General features: G+C 49.1%; 4 protein-coding genes across 4 annotated transcripts; 1 reads left to right on the top strand and 3 right to left on the bottom strand.

Annotated features, from left to right (window-relative positions):
* Positions 1–666: 666 nt before the first annotated feature.
* Positions 667–1,663, bottom strand: ABOM_010208 (uncharacterized protein; the record flags this gene model as incomplete). The annotated part of the gene is made up of 2 exons (XM_022537336.1): positions 667–1,353; positions 1,421–1,663. The coding sequence occupies 2 exons, from the start codon at positions 1,661–1,663 to the stop codon at positions 667–669; spliced, it is 930 nt and encodes a 309-aa protein (XP_022384849.1).
* Positions 1,664–3,222: 1,559 nt separating this feature from the next.
* On the top strand, positions 3,223–4,369 carry ABOM_010207 (40S ribosomal protein eS6; the record flags this gene model as incomplete). The annotated part of the gene is made up of 6 exons (XM_022537335.1): positions 3,223–3,327; positions 3,436–3,508; positions 3,637–3,657; positions 3,723–3,821; positions 3,891–4,209; positions 4,273–4,369. The coding sequence occupies 6 exons, from the start codon at positions 3,223–3,225 to the stop codon at positions 4,367–4,369; spliced, it is 714 nt and encodes a 237-aa protein (XP_022384853.1).
* A 938-nt stretch (positions 4,370–5,307) lies between these two features.
* Positions 5,308–6,434, bottom strand: ABOM_010206 (ribose-phosphate diphosphokinase; the record flags this gene model as incomplete). Its single annotated transcript, XM_022537334.1, has 3 exons — positions 5,308–5,734; positions 5,816–6,280; positions 6,364–6,434. The coding sequence occupies 3 exons, from the start codon at positions 6,432–6,434 to the stop codon at positions 5,308–5,310; spliced, it is 963 nt and encodes a 320-aa protein (XP_022384852.1).
* A 632-nt stretch (positions 6,435–7,066) lies between these two features.
* tom1 (E3 ubiquitin-protein ligase TOM1) lies at positions 7,067–19,565 on the bottom strand (the record flags this gene model as incomplete). The annotated part of the gene is made up of 7 exons (XM_022537333.1): positions 7,067–7,161; positions 7,223–7,567; positions 7,624–11,496; positions 11,554–11,634; positions 11,691–15,509; positions 15,569–19,445; positions 19,518–19,565. 7 exons carry the CDS (start codon positions 19,563–19,565, stop codon positions 7,067–7,069), a joined length of 12,138 nt encoding a protein of 4,045 aa, XP_022384851.1.
* Positions 19,566–20,443: the final 878 nt, after the last annotated feature.

Below are 20,443 nucleotides of genomic sequence, written 5' to 3'. Positions count from 1 at the left end.
TCCACCATTTTCGAATGGGACATACCACCTCGCAAGATCTTGGTTTTCTGGGTCCGGGATTTTTCATCGTCAAGATTCGGCAGACTAATGTTGTTTGGGAAAAAAAAAGAAAAAGGGAAAGGGAAAGGGAAAGGAAAGAATCAAAATGAGACAACTAGAGGCTTATGATTGGTGTACAGCCAGGCTTCTGGGAGACATAGCCAAGGTCAAACAAGCTGACCAGAAGGGCTTCTTTGTGAGCTCGTCAGCTGAGGTCATCCTGGCTGTGTTCCCTCTGCAGCAAGCGTTTGTTGTGTGTCGGGAACCAGCGGTGGCCTTGTTGTCTACAGAAACACACCTCCCAAACAACGAATTACGTCGGGATTGCGCGTGTCCCATCCGTGGTGGTGTAAAGGAGAAAAAAACATTATTTATGCTAATTTTTTTTATTTATTTCTTATTTTCTTTCTTTCTTAGAAACCCACCTTTATCTGAGCCACATTTCTTCGATCCCGTGAAATATTTCCGTACCCATGAGTCGGTGGGCCGAAGGACCCAGATGCATCTCGTTCCTGAAGATACGGTTAGTCTGGCCCGAGTCACTGGGGTCCATTGGTAACGTGTCTTGATCTTACCAGAATAAGAACTTCTCTGGGTTGTCACATTTTTTCACCTCTGATGTCATCACTAGTTGCTGTTCATTTTCGACGCATGCGTCGTCGACATTCTCCCACCCGGTTCCTGGTTCTTTCCCAGCCCATTGGGTTCTTCAATGCCGGCAGCAAATAGTTGCCAATCACGGATCAGGTCGGCTAGAAAAGCGTTCGTATCGAACAGATAGATTGTGCCTAAGTCCCATTTTTCCGCAGCCTCACGAAGTCGGCGGTTCCAATATTCCGTAATTTGGACCGCCTCTTTGTGTCGACCGACATGGCTTCTTGTGGGCCTGAACGCTGGAAGGAAGGTGACATCTGGTGTCAATGTCAGAATGACCTTGAGCTCATCCGTGCCCAAACTCTGAGACAGCACATTGAGCTGATCGATGATGACACCGATGCTGCGGTCCACTGATTGCGTTGCAGTGTCGTAGTCCTTATCCAACATGTTCCACACATCCCAAACACCAAAGGAAACGACAATAATAGTGCGGTTTTGGCGGTGGCTGATCGCTTCCTTGTTGCCTGCTAGGTCTTCTTGCACAGCACGTGCCTCGGCAGCGGTCCACTGACTGACCTGAGCCTTGAAGTCGGCCAGCGGCGACTTGTGTAAGTTGAGTAAGGAATCTGGTAACTCGTCATTGTCTACGACCGAGCCAATATACTTTCCTCTTAGTGACTTGGCTGTCTGCGCCATATTCTCATGATGGCATTGAAACTAAACCGTGAATGAGCTCATCGTCAATTCGGGCCCTGAGACGGCCTTTGTTTTTGGGTTTGCCTACCTTCGAACAAAGCCACTCCGTCCAGACAGACCCTTGAAGCTCGCCCGCATTGTTATCGCTCCACGAATCACCGAATACGACTAACCTCCGATCAAAGGAGGTAGCGACATTGAAACTAGAGTCTTCGCCATTGGTCGGCACCACTCGTCTATAGTAATTCTGGGAAGCGAGGAACCAGGCCGATAGCAGGATACTGGCTACAGCCAAGGCGCATACAGTGTGAAACTTATTGAAGAGGCGCATCGCGGGTTGAAACAGAGCTAGTACAAAGGAATGGGAAGTGTGACAAAGGCGTCTGAAGGCTGTCCGTGTGTAGGTGTGGGCGGTCGCAGTCTCTTTCGCCGTTGTCTACCAATCCCATCCAACAATGGTAGATGTCGATGTCAAGTGGCTGTGAATATTGTTTTTCTCTCTCGCTCTTTTTTTTTTTTTCTTCGAGACACTTGCTGCTGGAAATGACTAAAATTTCCCAGGAAAACTAAGAGTGTTATGTCAATCGGAAGCGCCGGTTACGGATCAAACGAGGCCTTCCCCCTGAGACAGAGGGGAGGGTTGAGGAGCAAGAATCGTATCTCCGGGGGGGTACCGTGCAGAAACCGGGACTTGACAGTGAAACTAGCGTAGTGATGAGGGTTGACAAGCCAGGTGGGGAATATGAGAAGCGAAAAAGCTCTTTAACAAGGACAATAGAAGGAGGAACAAACGCAAGGAGATGACGGGATGAAGTTAAAAGAAATTCGAATACTTGTTAGTGGGTGAGGAGAAAGAATGAAAAGCGATGAAGATGTCTGTAATTATGGAAAGGAGAGGAACTACCGCATTGACACTGATAATACCAAGAATAACGCCTTGGGAAGAACGTTGTCGACTTGGCCTAAGGCGTTCACTGTATGCCATTCCCCATAATAAGGCTGTTGTCCGCGCGGCGAGTCCGGATCGGTCAACCAGTCGCGTGCTCGGGTCATTGCGTAAGGTGTCCACCATTCTGACTAGAAACGGTCTTAATGGTCGAAAAGCTCTTGCAGGTTCTTCTTGAACTTTTTCTTTTGCATAACGCATTGATGACTAATGGCATAATATGTTCCAAGGGACACTTTGTGCATAATTCCTATTTTAGGTTAGGTAGTTGTTCTCGCCATGGACGTGCAGTTGCAGACAGGGAATACTCCGTCCAGTGGATGCTAGGTGGATTTTAAATGGTGATGGTGATAAGCGCCACTTTGATCTGTATCTTCGAGGGGGACTTGAGTCAGTGCTTCGATAGTTAGGTACCGGTAGGAGTCTTACTTATTATACCTACCAACATTCGTGAACCATAGACAATTGAATCTTTAGAATAGTAAGATCAAGTGCGAGAGATAGCTAGGATAAGAGTAGTAGTTATCGCCGGATGGTGCCTCATTATGATACTAGTTGACTCTCGCATAAGGTACAGCAGTTGTTCGAGTCAAGAAGAGCCATGAGGTGAAAGTACGCAAGAAGGTGTATGTCCACCGCAGTATTCTGTATCCCATTGTCGGTACAGATGTATATACATGAATAGGAGATGATCTTCTTGAATCAATGAACATCCTTTTTGAGTCTGGAAAATTCCCAAAAGGGAAAGCGGCTGACATAAGAAGCCCTACTTCGCGGCACTAAACCCGAATTGGGATGGTGAATGTTAGTCAGCCGCCCACAGAGGGAAATCTCGCTACACCACAGCGGCCAAAAATCCCAAGTACTGAATCTCCGACGACCTAACCTCCTCGACCTGTCGACAATACCCGCGCCCTCCGTCTTGACCGCGCAGCTCCGTCAAGATGAAGCTCAACATCTCTTACCCGGCCAATGGGTCGCAGAAGATCATCGAGGTTGACGATGAGCGCAAGCTCCGTCCCTTCATGGAGAAGCGCATGGGAACCGAAGTCAGCAACCCCATCTCCCTATTGAACCACGCCCGTTCGATCTGCCATTAGAACATTCAACACACGAAGATTTTGGAAGCAAGAAGACTGATTGGGGAATATTTATAGATTGCCGGCGACTCCCTTGGTGATGAGTTCAAGGGTTACCTTTTCAAGATCACCGGTGGTAACGACAAGCAAGGTAGGACTGGAATTTTTTCTTTATCTATAACGACTTTCCTTGACTATGGAATTTATGTGGAGTGGAGGGACTGGCATGGAAATTGCGGGACAATAATGAGCGAGAATGCTGACATTTGCACTTACCAGGTTTCCCCATGAAGCAGGGTGGTATGTAACCGACCGATATCAAACGCTCAGCAATCACCAGCAGGAAACTCATCGAATCTATACAGTTCTCCTTCCCACCCGTACCCGTCTCCTCCTCGCCGATGGCCACAGCTGCTACCGCCCCCGCCGCACCGGTGAGCGTAAGCGCAAGTCTGTCCGTGGTGGTATGTTTTGAAAATGAGAAATTTTATTGCTCCTGTGCCCATGGTTGGATTGTTGACGACTTCCCACAGCCATCACCAACTTCGATCTCGCTGTCCTGGCCCTGAGCATCGTCAAGCAGGGTGAGGGTGAGCTGCCCGGTCTCACCGACACTGTCGTCCCCAAGAGACTCGGTCCCAAGCGTGCCACCAAGATCCGCCGTTTCTTCGGTCTCGACAAGAAGGACGACGTCCGCAAGTTCGTCATCCGTCGTACCGTCACCAAGGAGGGCAAGCCCGAGTACACCAAGGCCCCCAAGATCCAGCGTCTGGTTACCCCCCAGCGTCTCCAGCGCAAGCGTCACAGGATCGCCATCAAGCGCCGCCGCTCTGAGGCTGCTCGCGAGGCTGCGTAAGCTCCCTTGTCTTTCCACGTCCACATTTTCATTTGGGTTTACTAATTGCTGCGAAACAGTAACGACTACGCTAAGCTCCTTGCCAACCGTGTCCACGAGGAGAAGGCCAAGCGTGATGAGCTCCGCAAGCGGAGGGCCTCTTCTATGAGGAAGTAAATGCATCTTCTCCGGGGTTAATGGTCGGGTTACGTCTCTATTATGGCTAGAGAAAAATCTCAGTGGACGAGGAAAGGGGGCTATCGAGGTGCAAAGCAGGGGTGTAACCCAAGAGAACAGAATATATTCCTTGGGGAACATGCGTCTGCGGGACCGAGGCTTTAGCGTGCTACCTTTTTCGTTTTAAAAAAAGCCATATCCACAGCTGGAATGAAAGGGAAAAAATGTGAAAGATGTCTTCTTGTTCTCGGATCCACATTGCACGGTAACAGGGTAACGGTTCCGCGGGCTGCTAGCACTGCTTGATAAATGAATGAAGCTCGATGTTTTTTGTACTCACAACTGCAAATCCCAGTTTGTTTTCTGTTTCCTCTCAAAGAGATTGTCTTTCCAGTATCACCTAGTAGTAGTATCATCGCCGAGCTTTTTTTTTTTAAGCTTGAGGTGTACGTACCTAACGAGCGACTAATGATAAAGTCTTGTACTATTGCGTAGTGCACTGAAGCAATAACCCAAGCACTTTTCCAAGTCGTGAATAGTAACATTGGCAAGCAGCGTGAGCCAATCCGTCAAAATCTCAGATTTCCTCTATTTCCATGAAAAACAAACAGAAAAGAACAAGAAAAACTCCTTCAGTACGTGTATATGTACAAATGCATAATTCAATTCATCGTAGGCGCCGCAAACTTTTTCGGAATTTGCCATCCCTTTTCCACCCATTGTTCGTGCATGCATCATGGCCTTATTCGTGTTATGATGGTTATCAGAGTATAGATTTCTTCGTCTCAAACCAGAAAACAAAAGATCAATGGCCAGTGGAGAACACTGCAAATCTCAAAGCGTTGAGCATTTGATATTCAATTCGAAGAACCAAGGAACGTTCTCCTCCTGTCCCGGTGAAAGATCTCTTTCGTTCATCCTTACCCCAGTGTAGCCATCTAAGCGACAGCGTGGGAGAACAAGAAACTCACAGACTCGCCGTTATGCGTACGTCTGCAGGCCTCGGCAAGAGTAGGGCTGATATCGATAGTCTCGATCTTGTCGCACTGCTCTTTCTTCTCTTGGTGAGGAACAGTGTTGGTAACCACAAGACGCTTGAGGCAGCTCTTGTTGATGTTTTCGATGGCCTTGCCGGAGAGGATACCGTGAACGACGATCGCGTTCACCTCCTTGGCTCCGTGCTGCATTACGGTATCGGCAGCCTTGGCCAGAGTTCCGCATGTGTCGGCCATGTCATCCACGATGATGGCGACCTTATCCTGAACATTGCCGACAAGAACCATGCGGGAGACCTCGTTCGGGCGAGGACGTTCCTTGTGGATAAGTGCGAATTGCAAGTCGAGACGGTCAGCAATAGCAGTGGCACTGGCAACAGACATAAATCAACACTGAACTTGACAATGACCATAGTTTAAAAAGAGTAATACAAAAATTCAGCTGACTTACCGCTTCGCACCACCAGCATCTGGACTGACGATGATACAGTTGCTCACATCCAGGTTCTCCCGGATCCACTTGAGAATGCTGGGTTCAGCGTACAAGTTGTCGACCGGGACATTGAAAAAGCCTTGGATCTGGCTGGCGTGAAGGTCCATGGTGATAACATGATTGCAGCCAGCAGTCTGGAGCATGTTGGCCATAAGCTTTGCAGTGATAGGCGCACGGCTCTTGTCCTTCTTATCTTGACGAGCATAGGGGAAATTGGGGATAACAGCTGTGATACGTCTCGCAGAAGCTGTCTTGCAAGCATTGATCATAATGAGCAGCTCCATCAAACCGTCATTTATGTCGTTGGGCTTGGTAGACTGCAAAATGAAAACATCCTCATCTCGTACGCTTTCACCAATGGTCACGCTCGTCTCCTGGTTGGAGTATTGGAGGACCATGATCTTGGTCAGTTCGATGCCGAGGCTGATGGGACGAGTAAGGATTCATTAGCCAAAGAAAGACAGCACAGCATGCGAAAGCTTATTCAATGACAACGGATCGCATACCGATCAGCCACAAGGTTCGCAAGCTCAGGGTGACTGTTACCAGTCAAAAGCTTGATGGAATTGGCAGCCATGGTGTCTCGAAGTCAATTGTCGAGCGGGTACAGATTATGAGTGAGTCAAAGGAGATAGGTTTATGTAGACCAAGGTCGGCGAATACGACAACTGAAGAGTTTCTAAAAACTGAGGAGAATCAAACCCCAGAGTAGAGCGAAAGGTGATATGATAATGCCCCGCGGCAACTTTTTTTCCCCAGCGGAAAAATCACTGCGTCCCGTGACCCCCCGGGGCTCGCTGCTGCTCACCGCCTACGGGGTTGTGAATCTTGTGATCGAGAACATGTTTGAAATAGGCGGTAAGTTATTGGGAGATCTAGAAAGGAACAAAAGAACATAACCCTAAATACATGTGAAGAAAATGAGCTAATTAATTTTTCACAAAGCCAAATCGCTCTATTCCTGGCACACTAGTTGACCTGCACTTCAACCAGCTTCCAGTCGCGGTCTGAGATTTTCCTCCCCTTCGTAATACATGATTGGTAGCAATACAGACTAGGAAGAAGACAACAAGGAATAGTGTAGCTGAACGCCGCCAAATGCTCAAGCATTAGAACAGGGGTGTTGATAAATGAGGAAAGATGCAAGAGGAATCACGTAAAACCAGTAATTATCGCCCAAGCTGTCTTGAAGAGAGCACTGCCACCAATTTATGCGAACCCGAAGTATTCGCTACCGGCTGTCATGGCAGTATACAGCCGTTGTCTCAGAGTCTCATAACTATCGTATTCCGGGAGATCAAGCTCTGCCCCGTATGATCAGTAACCTGTGATATTGAATTTGGTAGTGGTAATAAAAAGACTTACGGTTGAAACATGTGTGCGCGCTTGGAAGGCGATCCTTATTGCCGTAATCGCGATGGATGTTGAATCGACTAACTCCATTCATACCTTCAAGCTCCTTGAAACCATTGAGCGGCACCTTACTCGTTCCGGTGACGAATTGCAGCAGCTTAGCCCGCTCTTCTTTGTCAAATGAGCGAACGGCACGCCAGAACCACTGGATTTGAGGCGACGAGGCCGAATAGTTGTGATACTCGGTATTAGCCTTCCAGTCGTCCACATCAATCTCAGGAAGGCCGGAAATTAACAACTCAAGTTCCTGTTCATTGAATATCGAGATCAGATCCGCTGGGATGATCTCATGGAACCCTATAAACCATTGTTAGCTGATATGGTAGATGATCTGTATGAAGAGCGTGACATACCTTTGAGGAAATTGTCGAGCTGCTCCTTGACGGATCGCACGAGACGATAATCCACGACACGCTGCACGTACTCCTCCTTGTTTTCTTGAGTGACCGGAATGTTGCTTCCATTTTCCACAAGATCAATCACTTGCTTCTCACCAAAGTCATCAGTCTCCACGGCGAAAGTTTCGGTGATGATGTCAGTGATATCGTTCTCGAGCATCCAGAGGAGAGATTTGTAGTAGTCGAGATCGAGTGTCTCCATATCCTTGATAGACACCGAACGTCCAAGAATACACTTGTAGACAGCGCGGCTGAAGTGGCAATCGAGCACCCGACCTTCGTATAGAGCCTTGCCAATGATTCGTCCGATGAACTTGAAGAACATAAGATGCTCCGAGTTGACACCGCTCAGGCGATTGGGGTGGAAGGTGGTCCGGTCGGCAGCAACAGGAATAAACAGAGCATAGTTCGGGTTGAACATGCCCCGTGCGAGAACTTGGAACCATTCTCTGGTCACGCCTCCCGCGTCAACACCCTCTTCACCGTGGAACCGCACATTCAATTTGCCGTACTTCAACTCATCTGCCGTCTTGAAGTATAGGGATTTGAACGAGTCAAGGAACACTTGATCTCTCCTGACAGAGAGTTGAAGGGGAGGGTGAGGATGACGAGGTTCTGCACCGCGGGAATGGATACGACGGGTGAAGTAATTGCGCTTGTTATCGAACTCCAAGACCTTCGGATTCTTGACAAGCAAGGAGAAAGTACCGCTCATTAATCTTGGGTTTTGACGAACAAGTTCGTTTAGTATCTTGCGATGTTCCTCTGTGAACTTGAAGAAAAGACTCTCCATATTCAAACCAGCCCCGACAGACAGCTCTCGAGTGTTCCGAGAAAGAGGTGTCTCTTTCAGCGAGGTGTTCTTGCAAACAACCATCAATGCTTCGATCAGGGGCAAGAGGATTGTTGCGACATTCAGCATATTCTGCTTCTGCCGTATAAGGGTCAAGCATTCACTCAGTCTTGTCCAGAGAGGTCCGAATGTAGAACTTTCGTACAAGGTCTGTAGGACGTCCTCCTTTGCTGCCTGCTCGGAATCACCCCCCTTGGCCTTATCCGATCGACTAGGATCAAACAAGTAGTCAAGTGCCGTCAACACACGTAACAATTTTGCTTGGTCAGAGCTAGCTGGCGAGAATTTAGCCAGAGCCAGGCCCTGCATGTCGGTGCCAGTCCGGGCTTGATTAATATGAGACAATAATTCATCCAGGTCCGTTAAGATAGTAGTACTCAAGTCTTGCGCCTGATGGACTAACTCATTCCCAATTACATCCCTGGCTTTAGGGATGGCTGAAAGATTGTTAATTGTCGATAGCGTTTCCCTAAAAGTTTTTCCGTTGCACTCGCGAGCGGCAAGAATGTGGACAACAAGCTGCAGATTGTGGTCTGGAACAACGGGAGGTTCTATAGACTTCTTTTTATGTTTCTCATCTTCGCTCGGACCCTTTTTTGTCTCTGATTTAGAGGTTTCTGCCGATGTATCCTCCTCGGGCTGCGCCATTGTGCTTTGTGCTTCGGCGTTCTCTACACTGGGCAGAGGAGCATCTGTCATCATTGTATCTGTAGCAGATGTAGGTTCGGCAGCATCGGACTGTTGTTGCTGCTGCTGCTGCTGCTGCTGCTGCTGCTGCTGCTGCTGCTGCTGCTGCTGCTGCTGTTCCTCAGTCGGCCTGTCATCCTGCGCTGTCTCGGGCTTTTTGCCCTTGTCTTCTTCCTCCTGCTTCTCCTTTTCACGACGAAGTAGCAGGGTGAGTGGCTGCGTGATGCTGCTGAGGAGGCTAGAAAGCTGCTCCATGCAATTCGGGCTTTCCATGATCAATTTTCGATCAAGGAGAGTAAGGAGCGCATTAAGAGCGAACTTATTGGCCTTGTTTTCCTTACCCTTACCTTTGCGGAAGGCCTTCAACTTCAATGTAGATGAAGGATCATGCTCAGTCAAGAAAAACCACGCGATATGAGGGTTGTACTGAGACAGAAACGAAAGAGTCCCGAGACATTGCTGCACCACCATTATTGGAGTCACTTCATTGCTGACACTTGAAGAGGTTTGGAAGGCCAGATTACGCTTGACAGACTGCGGGGTCTTCTGGATCGAGGGAGGTTTGGCCCGGAGCGAAAGCTGAGCAAAGCTGCGCTCGATTGCAGAAACATCTGAGCTTCCGTCCTGCAAGACAGAAAGCAGAAGACTAATTACTTCAACCCTATTCTGGCGGTTTTCACAAACGTTATGCAGAATGTCATTCAACTGATGGCGTGCATTGCCCTGAAGTGGCATAAACATGAGGCGGAGCAATGTAGCAACACCGGCTTTGTCAAGCATTTGGACGATCTGACGCCGCTGTTGCTTCTTCGGCTCTTGTTCCTCGGTTGGCTCATTTCTTTGCCGATGATCAACTCTGGCAATATCGCCAAACTGGGTCAAGCGCCTTCCAGGAAGAGCTCGTGCTTCGGTGACAAATTCTGGTCCCAGCGTTGCTAGTACCTCCTCGGGTTGGTCGGCAAGTACGGCTTGCCGTAATGAAGGGTCCAAGGTGGCAAGGAAACTAGCGGCATCCATGTCTTCGGCGCGTGGAGGAGCGCCACCAGAGGTTGCTTGTCTGCGTGCACTTTCTCGCTCCCGACGGCGACGGTCGGCAGCTTCCTGCTGTAATAGCTCTTCCCGAATCTCCGCGGGCAAGGCTTCCAGGAACTCCGGGTTAATCTCACTAGGCTCTTCGCCAGCTGCAGCAGCCTGGGAGCGTTGCTCTGCAAGTTGTTGCATGATTACTTCTTCTCTAAGCTCCTCTGGCAAGGCCTCAAGGTACTCAGGGTCGATTTCCATCCCAGTAATGTCAAGTTCGCGACCTCTAATAGTAGTATGCACCCGAGGTTGAGGTTCAGACGGCTCAGCTTCTGTTTGAGCTGGCAATGTTGCAGCTTCAGCTTGGGTATCTGTCGGCTGCACATCGTCCATGGGCTCAGAAATAACACCTGAGGCTTGTCTTTCAGTTTCTTCCTGCTCCCTTTCTTGCTGTCGCCTAGCATTTTCTTCCTCTTCTTTCCGCTTCTGCTCCTTTTCTTCTTCTTCCTTGGCAATACGTTCCTGACGCTCCCTTTCGGCTAATTCTTCCTCTCGTCGCTTAAGTTCCTCTGCCATCTTCTTCTCTCGCTCCTTCTCTTCTTCAATAGCGGGAGGAACCAGTATCTTCAGCAAAGAGTTGACAACGCGCTGTGTCTTTTCAACGTATGTACTGCTAAACAAAATACGAGCCTCTTCCTGCCAACGACTTCGAGTCGTTGCCAACGCAAAGCTCACAGCTTGAGATGGATCATCCCGAGTTCGAGATGGAGGTGCTTGTGGCCTGCCAAGCCCGAAAATATCTTGAATGCGGTTGGGCAAAATAGCTCGTCTGTCAACATGAACATGAATTCCGTCTGGGCGTGTGATAACGCCAAAGCCAGGAGCACCTTGGCCTCCAATGGCCTGCATAATCGCATTCATGAAGCTCACAGGGCTGTCCATAGGGAGCAGTCGTCCAGTGGATACGGGTTCCATGCCATGAACCCAATCAGTAAAAGCTTCATTACCAGGTCCACGAGATTGGCCAGCCTCGGGGCCACGGTCTGTCCGGACAAGAAGAGGGTTTGTCCCATCGTCATTACCACGGGCAGGGATCTGAGTTCGGTGGAATCGGTAGGGTTGAATAGGAACAATTCCATGCCGGCCGCTGCTGGGCATTATACCTGTAACCGCAGCCCATCCTGGCTGACCACGGTAGCGGTGATGATGTCCACGGAGTAGGGGAGGCTCGTCGCCATCCCAGCCCCATGGTTCAATGAGGTCTTCATCTATACAGGATCTTCAGTCCGCCTTGTTTCATGTTAGAATAGATAGATGAAACTTACCATCATCAAAGCCTTGATAAGATCCTTGATCTTCGTCGGCATCTTCAAGTTCCTCTTCAAGCTCATCGATTTCTTCATCTTCTTAGTGAACGTTAGTAATCTAAATCATGCATAGATCGATAACAAACGATACTGACCGTCATCATCGTTCAAATCATCATCAACAATGTCATCAAGACTGTCAGGAGCCTGAAGGTCCTCGACACCTCCGGCAGCTTCATTGAGTACCCGGAACAAGTCATCGAATCTTTGCCCTTCATCACGCTGATCCGCTTGTCTAATTCCAGCCAGTTCGTCCTCAAACTGATTCATGATTTCAGCCTCCTCATCATCTTCGGACATCTCTTCGCTCTCCCATTCATCATCATCACCTTCCTCTAAGCTCTCATTGTCTTGATCCCCTGTTATCTCTCCGGCGAGGATCTCGTCATCCTCCATATCGGAGTCATCGTCTTCCTCATCATCCTCGTCTTCATCATCCTCATCATCATCATCAATGACAACCTCAATGTCCATGCCGGAATCGCCAGGAAGGCCCTCAATGGGACCAACACCCTCAATCTCGTCTTCTTCATCACTTACGACTTCGCCATCATCTTCGGGCAAGTCTTCCTCATAATCCATTTCGTCTTCATATTCGTCGTCATACATCCCATCATCTTCTTCATCTGATTCTTCAGAGCTAGTTTCTTCTTCATGACGAGGCTCTAACATACCCAAGGTGGAATGGCGGAAAAGGTCAGGAGTCTCTTCGCGGTCATCTTCCAGATCAGAAACTGATGTGGCAGAGGATATTTCATCTTCCTCTGTTTCTCCGAGAGTAGATATATCGGAAGTCTCACTCAAGATCACAGCCGTTTGGGTAAGTTTGTTAAGGGGACGCAATATGTACTTGATGACCCGTTTAGACGCAGGAAAATTCAGATCGATTTCAGCGACCGAAGATGTGAGAGCAGCGATAAAATTCTTTTCAAACATTGTTTTTGCAAGCTGCCTAGTCGAGGAAGGGAATGCGGTATCTCCGGAAACGAAAGCATAGCCACTAAGCATTTTGTCAAATAGATCGGCTAGTGACATCAACCGAGAATACTTGGCATCCAAGGGCTCATTCGATGCATTTGCCTCTTTGTATGCTCGCAGTGCATGCTCTAGAGCGAACCTCCGCACAAATGCAAGCTCAGGCTCGTCTTCTTCATTCGAGTTTTGTTCGCTTCGACGTCTGCCAGTGCCGCCAAACTCACCGGTCTTTGTGCACAACGCTACAAGCACACGCATCGTCCAAGCCGATGTGTTGGCGCGCTTCTTGAACGCAACTGACTCATCATGCTCCATGGTACCAATGGGGACAAGAGCATTCAGCAGGTAGTTCAAAATACCCGATCGAGGCTTGGAAGGAGTAGTTGCGAGCGGATCTGCTTTGCGAGAGAAGTTGATAAACTCAACCTTAGTGCGGTTATACGACGAAAGAAGTTCAGTCAAACATTGAAGAAGGAAGCAGCGGTATATATAGATCGGGTGATCATCTGCTTTGAACGACGGTTTCTCTGCTTTCTTAGTATTACGTGTGGCATGCAAGTCAGTGGTAGAAACAGAGGGTGAAGGTTCATCAGTCGCCATCTCCACGTCAGTTTGGGCTTCTGATTGTTCAGGCGCAGATGCTTCCGTAGCCTCTGTCGAAGGTTCCTTGTCGTCTACATCCTTGTAGGATAGAAGCTCCGAAAGCAGATAGTGGATGACGCCATCAGGGTTCTCTACAACAGGCGGCCTCAACTCTGGCCCTTTGCCCTTGTCTTTATCCTCCGACTGAGCATCGACTGAAGTCTGGCTACCATCTATCGTGTTTTCTGTAGTATCCTGGGCCGCTTCTTTGTCTGAGGGGCCAGTAGTCTTATCAGACTTCAAGGTGAGAACCTGTGGGCGTTGCCGGCTATCGTATCGCTGCAGTTTCAGTTTTTCGTTGGAGACTTCCACGAACAGTTCCGGCGACCTGAGGACGAGGTGATACATCTGCCGCACGTAACCGGTTGTGTCGATCTGGCGAGAAGATTTCGATTCAAAGTTCGCGACAATCTCACTTCTCATTATTTGTCTAATGGTGTCCTCGTCTTCGACTATGTGTCTCAAAATCAACATGAATGCGCCCTGGAGCTTTTCATTTGTGGTGCTTGAAAGCTGCTTCATCATGACGAAAAGGCGCTGCAAGCTACGCTTTTCGCCTAGGCGGGTTGCAATGCTGCGATTCCGAGTAAGTATAACAAGAACCCGACAAACGGAGAGTGCTAGGGTGTCATCCTTTCCAACTCTAGGAAGAATTTCGACAAGAGCCTCAAAAAGCTGTGTCTTCTGTTCATTGGAAATAAGAGGCTCGTCTATCTGAGCGGGAGTATCATCCTCCGCGCCTGGATTATCGTTATCAGGCATGTTCCATCGAATCTGAGGCGGTTGAGCGTCGTCAGAGAGCAGTTTCTCCAGGACCAGTAGAACATGCCCAATCCATGGGAAGGACTCATCAGAAGACTTCTCGGAAGGCACAGAGATAAACCCGAGGAATGTAGTGAAACACTCTTTCAGTTCCTCCAGCGTAGCCGTATACATGTCTCTGTCTTGAACTACTAGCGCGAGGAGATGGGCATAAGCAGCCACCTTCTTTCCAGCTGCTTGGAAGTTCTCCATTTGCAATGAAACAAGAGATTGGACAAGGATCTCCCCAACCTCCTTCCGGAAGCTTTCAGGGTCACGGTGCTTCTTCGTCGCAGAAGCGATCAAGTCAGCTAATTCGAAGGACACGTCATGGTGCTCATTTAGGACATCTAGGCAACGCTCAATCAAATTCGACCGGACCTTCTCACGCTCCCTGTCTAAATCTTCGACTGTGGTGACTTCGCGTCGTCTTGTCGATTGTTCTGTTCGCTGCTCAGAGGGGTCTGTCGAATGGTTTGGCTCTGAAAATTCTCCCCCGCTAGGGTTGAGGTTACGGGTGTTACTGCTAGAGGAATCCTCCCGGTCGCTGTCGACTGCGCTATGGTCATCATTAAGAATATGGCTCAATGCTCGAGCTAGGAATTCAGAGCCATGTCTGACTTCGGTTTCAACTGGGCCACCACCCTGGCCTTGTTCCTGACGAGGAATGTCATCCGATCGGCCAGAAGCCTGCGCTATTAGCATTGCAAGTGTCGAACGGTCGATGAACCGGCTCTCGAAAGGCGAGGCGTCTCCACCGGCCGGGTCTTCGGAAGTTTCACCACCTGATGTTCGAACAGACTCAATGTCGTTGGGAGGTGGTGGCATTCTCGGAGCAGGTAGTAACCAGTCTTGTGCCTTGCAGTATTCTTCAGCTGGGGCATACTGATTGTTGCAGCGGTACAGGGCCTCCTTTACAACTTCTAGATCGAAATCTTTTGCTTGTAAAGCGGCAACACGATCCCTGTTGATAACTAGTTTCCTCCTAGACACCTCAGTCAATGCGGGTGGTAGATTAGAGCGCTGGGCGGCCCCAGTTTCATATTCGCCGTCTAGAGATGAGCGCAAAATATCCACCAAGCACTTGATAACGGAACTTGAAGACTGGGTAGCAAAATCGGAATTCCACAAGTCCCGAGCCATCGGCAATATCTCCATCCGAAGGTCAACCAGGAATTGGCCTGGTTGGAAGTAGTCGGGACGGTCCCGCTCCCTGTCACTGCTCGTCATGGCCTGCGTTTGGCTAGACTCGACAATATTCTTGCCCGAGGCGAGCTCAGAGAAAAAGCTAAGAATAATCTTAATACCTCCATAAGCAGAAGTAAGTCGAGCTGACACGTCCTTCTCAGAGTCAGGCACCGACTCGGGAGGTGTGAGTGTCTTGACCTCACGCACAAAGACATCGCAGATATCCTTCATGGCTTTCAAACCATGAATGCGTTTGAACGCAAAGAGGACGAGAGTGAGATAATGAGAGTGCGGGCGATCTGCAGTAGCTGTAATAAAAGAGGTTTATCAGTTTTTGGCCCTGTCTTATAACGTATAGGTAACATACCTTCGTAAAGCAAATGCGAGAATGAGGAAAGAATAACAATGAGGTAAGCAAATCGGAGCTTGTGGTTACCACTGGTGTTCGGGGGCCCGAACTGAAGTTGCTCGAGCACAGCGCCGGCAATGGCCTCAGCCACCGAGGTTGCATTCTGCTTCTGGTAGAGATCTATCCGCCGCTTCCCAATAAGACCGAGGCCCAAATTGTGGAAGAACCCCGTTATTGAGGAAGGCAAGGAGCTAAGAAGGTAGCGAAGCGCTTGGACATTCTTAAAAGCTACGCTATTTTCGGGGGCGTTAGAGGCATCTCCTTTGGGCTCCTGAGCAACACCTGGTTGAGCAGGCTCACTCGTAGTCGAACCTTCGCGATGAGGCGCAGGCACGGCTAAGCTTGTTTCTGCATTCGCGGTTCCAGAAGATTCATTAGGTTTTTCAGAGCCCAGGCCAGTTAGCTGCACTTTCGTTGCCTGGTCCCAGGTGTCAGGTATATTCTTCTCTAGTAGAATTTCCTCCCACACACAAGCCGCATGCAAACCTCCGAGTCGTCCGATAAGAGAACAATAACGATCGGCTAGATTGACTTGTGCAAATGCAGAAGTCTGCTGGCTGGGTCGGGTCTGATATAATGGCATGGAGTAAACTTCGCGGAGAAGATCCGTTAAGATAAGTGCAGCCACCATATTCTTAGCAAAGTATGTCCCATTATCTTTTGCGAGCTCCCAGGGCTTGTCGTCCTGTTCCTTGGGCTCTTTCTCAAGAAGTGGCTTGATCAGAGGGGTGAAGAAACCTGATTCCCGGGGTCCCGACAGACACCAGAACTCAGATAGTTGTTCCACAATCTGCTCTGCGCGATCAACAAGCCCGGGCAAGACAAGGTGAGGCTTCGTTTCCGCCAACATGTGCACCAAAACAGTGAGCTCCTGGTTAGCATCAGTGTTGTGGAAATCGAATGGGAGACTTTGCAGCGTCGCAATATCCAAAACGAATTCCACACCACCACATTCGATAAAGTAGGTGCAATTCGATTGGTTTTCAAAGAAAGCACCTAAGAATCGCAATACGGGGTAAAGGTAGTCTGTAACAGTGAGACCTGTAGAGTCTACGTCCTTCGGTTCGATGTCAGTATTAGAGGCTGGGAGAACATGGCTTAAATCGCCGGTTTTCATGGTGCCACCGTCTGGTAGTGCCCCAGATTTGATCTCCCGAATACCAAGATCCGACGGTGCAATGTCCCCATCGACTCTCGTGACACCAATCTTTCGAAACAGATGATGTGCTGGTCCGGAAAGTACCGGCTTCCCTAAGGTGTTATCTGTCCACAGCTTGGATCCCATACCATCCGACCAAGCCTTGCTCCTGCACAGAAAGCCAACACGTGCGACCATCACAATGACGGCAGCCATAATTGTTGACTTCAGCGCAGGGTGATGCCGTACTAACTCATCAAACGTGGTTCCTAGCGAACGTACGAGGTTAGGGTCATCTTTCAGGCATTTCACATGCTCGGGATTTTCGAAGATCTCGAAAAAGCTTTCCAAAGCATGGGATGACTGAAAGAGTTCAAGTCCAGATGAGTTAAGGCAAATAGCTCCAAAAGCCGAAGGAATGCATGATAAAGCTTCCGCTGCGGGCATGATACCTAAGGCTAACTTAGCGCCCTTTGGCCTTGCCAGCTCATACTCACGGGTCTTCTGTGGCTCACTGCCCGGCGGGCTAGTGTCGACCTCGGACAGTCTAGTAGTTGATTCCCCTTCAACTTCAGCACCCTCAGTACCAACAGGTAACTTCTCGTATGCCTTTATCTCACTGTGTGTGACAGCTTGTAGAAAGCTCTTGCTCAACCCAGCCTCAGCAATGACTGCATAACTAGTGGGCTCGTTGTGAATGAAACTACTAAGGATATTGACTGCGTTGCTCCAGACATGAGACCCAAAGACACGGGCGTTCTCAAAGACCAAACGAAGGGACGTCAGCAGTTGAGGTGAGTCAATCAAATTCCGAAGAACACGATCAAAACCACCGCCGTTATGCTGCATAATATGATTGACAAACCGGAACATCCACCTGAGAGTCTGCTGCTGAAAATACGGGATCTGATAATCAATTGATGGGGTCTTGTGATGAGAAGGAATTCCTGCGCCGCGGGATACATTCTCAAAGGAGGTTTTGGTTTCAAAATCGATCAAATCCGAAATTGCATCAAACCCCTTGGCTGTAGTGAGAGTCCCAAGCGCATCACGAACCGCGTGGACAAAGGTATCGAGGAATTCCATAATTCGAGAATAAACACGACGAGCCTTCTCAGTTCGGAGGTTCAAAACATCGACAAACATGGGAATTAAGCCAGCAGAAACAAGGGTCTCGGGTGTCCTCGTGCTTGAGCCAGGAAGCGTTCGCAGAAGCGCAAGTAACGCATCCCGCCACTCATCCTCACTACCATCATCCGTCCTACTGTCTTCTGAGCCTAATTCATTGACAGCCTTCCGGGTCAGGAACATGAGAACACCATGGTTTACATTAACGCTTAATGCAGCACAGACATCGATTGCTCGTGATTTGTGTTTGGCCAAAGAGTCAAGCGTCTGGAGTACCAATGTCTGTACACTTCGAGAGACTGGAAGGTCACCACTTGCGCCCAGATGAACCAGCTCGCCCAGTTGATAAGCCAGCTGCAAACGTTTTGGCTGTTCCATGTCGTACTGGAGGATCTTCTGTTGAAATAGTGACTCAGGATATACGTACGCCAAGTTGGTGATGGCAAGCACCCTGATGGCAAGAACCTGTTCGCGGCTAGAAGGAGATGTTGACAGCCCCTGAGCCGTCCGAATTCTGTGGAGCAGCTCATATTTGGAGTCGTCAGGCAACTCTTCCACATGCGATGCAACAAGACTATCGGGTGGCGACGAATAGATCCTTGAGTATGGAATATCAAGAACCTTTCCGCCCCTTGTCGCTTCTTCCAGTTTTCCTGAGGGTGTATTCACAGCAGAGCTAGGAGAATCCTCCATGATCGAGGTGCGGCTCAAACGAGGCGTGGGGTGGGTATGACTTCTACGCAGAGGTGTTGGCGTGGTAGGAGTTTGCGTCGGTAACCCACCATGTACAGCCTCCGATGTTGGCTTCGCCTGGTCTGAAGTGCCAGAAGGATAATAAAGCAGATGCACATGACCCCACTCTTCCCAGCCATCACTTTCGCGCACAAGGGTGGCCAGGTCGTTGGCGTCGTGCTTGATTTGAGATCCTTTCTCCTTGCCTTTAACGCCAACAGGAGATACAGGTGTCTTGTTGAACACGGAAGGGCGCGGGAAAGGCGCAGCAATCTTTTGCAGTTTTTCCAAATCGATGTTAAAGTGGGCTGCCAGGAGGCTCTGTTGGAGGTGGGTACTACCCCGCTGGCGAGAATGATATCTTTGAGCCAAAGAGAGTGACAAACGAAGGGTAGACTGAAGGAGACAAAGTGACGTGGTATTCAGAAGCTCCCCTAGCCGTTCGCTGCTGCTATACAAGCTGCGGTTACCGCACTTATCCAACAGTAATCTGGAAAAGTCGAGAATTGCTTCCAAGAGCTCTCTGTCACCCTCTACACCATAGCCAAGAGCGGTTAACTTAGCATCGATATCCTCCGGGTTTGGTTTGTTGTCATCGCTTGCATAGGAGTCCGCCAGGACATGTCTGCGGAATGGCTTGGTTTGAGGGCCATTATTTAGACCATATTTTTCATTGACCGCAGCCAAGATCTCGTCGAAGCGGTTCAGAACATTGATCCAATGATATAGATCACCTCTTGGGAAAGGCCATATGCGAGGAAAGGTGCTGAGATGTGAGGGAAGCTCGGGGACGGGTATAGTTGTAGCACGAGATACGAACTCTGACAAATAAGGGGACTATATTGTAAAGGAAAAAATTTCAGCTCAGCTTTAAACCAACACGGAAAGGCACGTGGAATTATAACTCACGATCGTAGCCTCATGTTTTTGGCTCGCCACCTTCTTAATTCTCCCCATGATGACGTTCAAATCAACAGGTAATCATGAGGGAGCTGAGGATGGCCCCAGGAGGATTCCTCCTAGATGAGGGTGGGGAGGTCGTCAAGACCGGGACGCGGAGAACGTTGCGAGGCGCCTTATGACGTTTTGGGTACCTCTTCTGCCTCAACAAAATCAAAAGAGCGCAATGAGACTCCGGGACAGCTGTAACCAAGAATCTCGAGATTGCAAGTAGGTTGAATAGCGACTGTAGAGGTAAAGTCCGGCGTGGTCAAAGATGTTATGCCCGGATGGATTCAAAGGACTGAAAGAATATGATGAGGGACTGAGGCGGGTGTGTTGCGGCTTTCAGTAAGTACGAAGTACCGCTGGGCGTCAGAGGAACAGGGAAACGGTGCAGGTCGTTCGCCCTGTAATGTTTGACATCCAGATTGAATTAGGACAATATTAGGTGAAAGAACCACACACGATGAACAAGGGGAGGCTGGTGAGGGAGAGGACGTGGGCAAGGTTTGGATGGGCTATAAAAAGAAAGATGAGTAAAGAGTTGGAAGGTTCGTGAAATTATCCCAATAATGGAGCTCTTCTTGTCAGGTTCTCTCCCGTTGTGGCTCGTTCACTGGACTAGTGGTAAACTTACAGTCAGAACCGGAGCGGGTCTTCTTCCCCGCCGAGGCAACAAGTCAGCCCTGCCCTATTTACAACTTTACTTAACTGATACTAACTAGTTACTTTACTGCCTAAACATTTTACTTCTAATTTTCCGACGAATTCACTCTCATCCGAATATACCAGCAGACAATATATTCGACTTCACTGGGCTGGGAGTAGCCACTTCCTGGGAGTAGTACACTTCCTCATACACTGTATCTGTATTCTCTCGGTTTGATTTCAGC

This window comes from Aspergillus bombycis, assembly GCF_001792695.1.
Source record: "Aspergillus bombycis strain NRRL26010 chromosome Unknown contig00120, whole genome shotgun sequence".
In the NCBI taxonomy this organism is placed as follows: Eukaryota; Fungi; Ascomycota; class Eurotiomycetes; order Eurotiales; family Aspergillaceae; genus Aspergillus; species Aspergillus bombycis.
The sequence above is the reverse complement of the archived record's forward strand: the minus strand, read 5'-3'. Positions and strand labels throughout refer to the sequence as shown.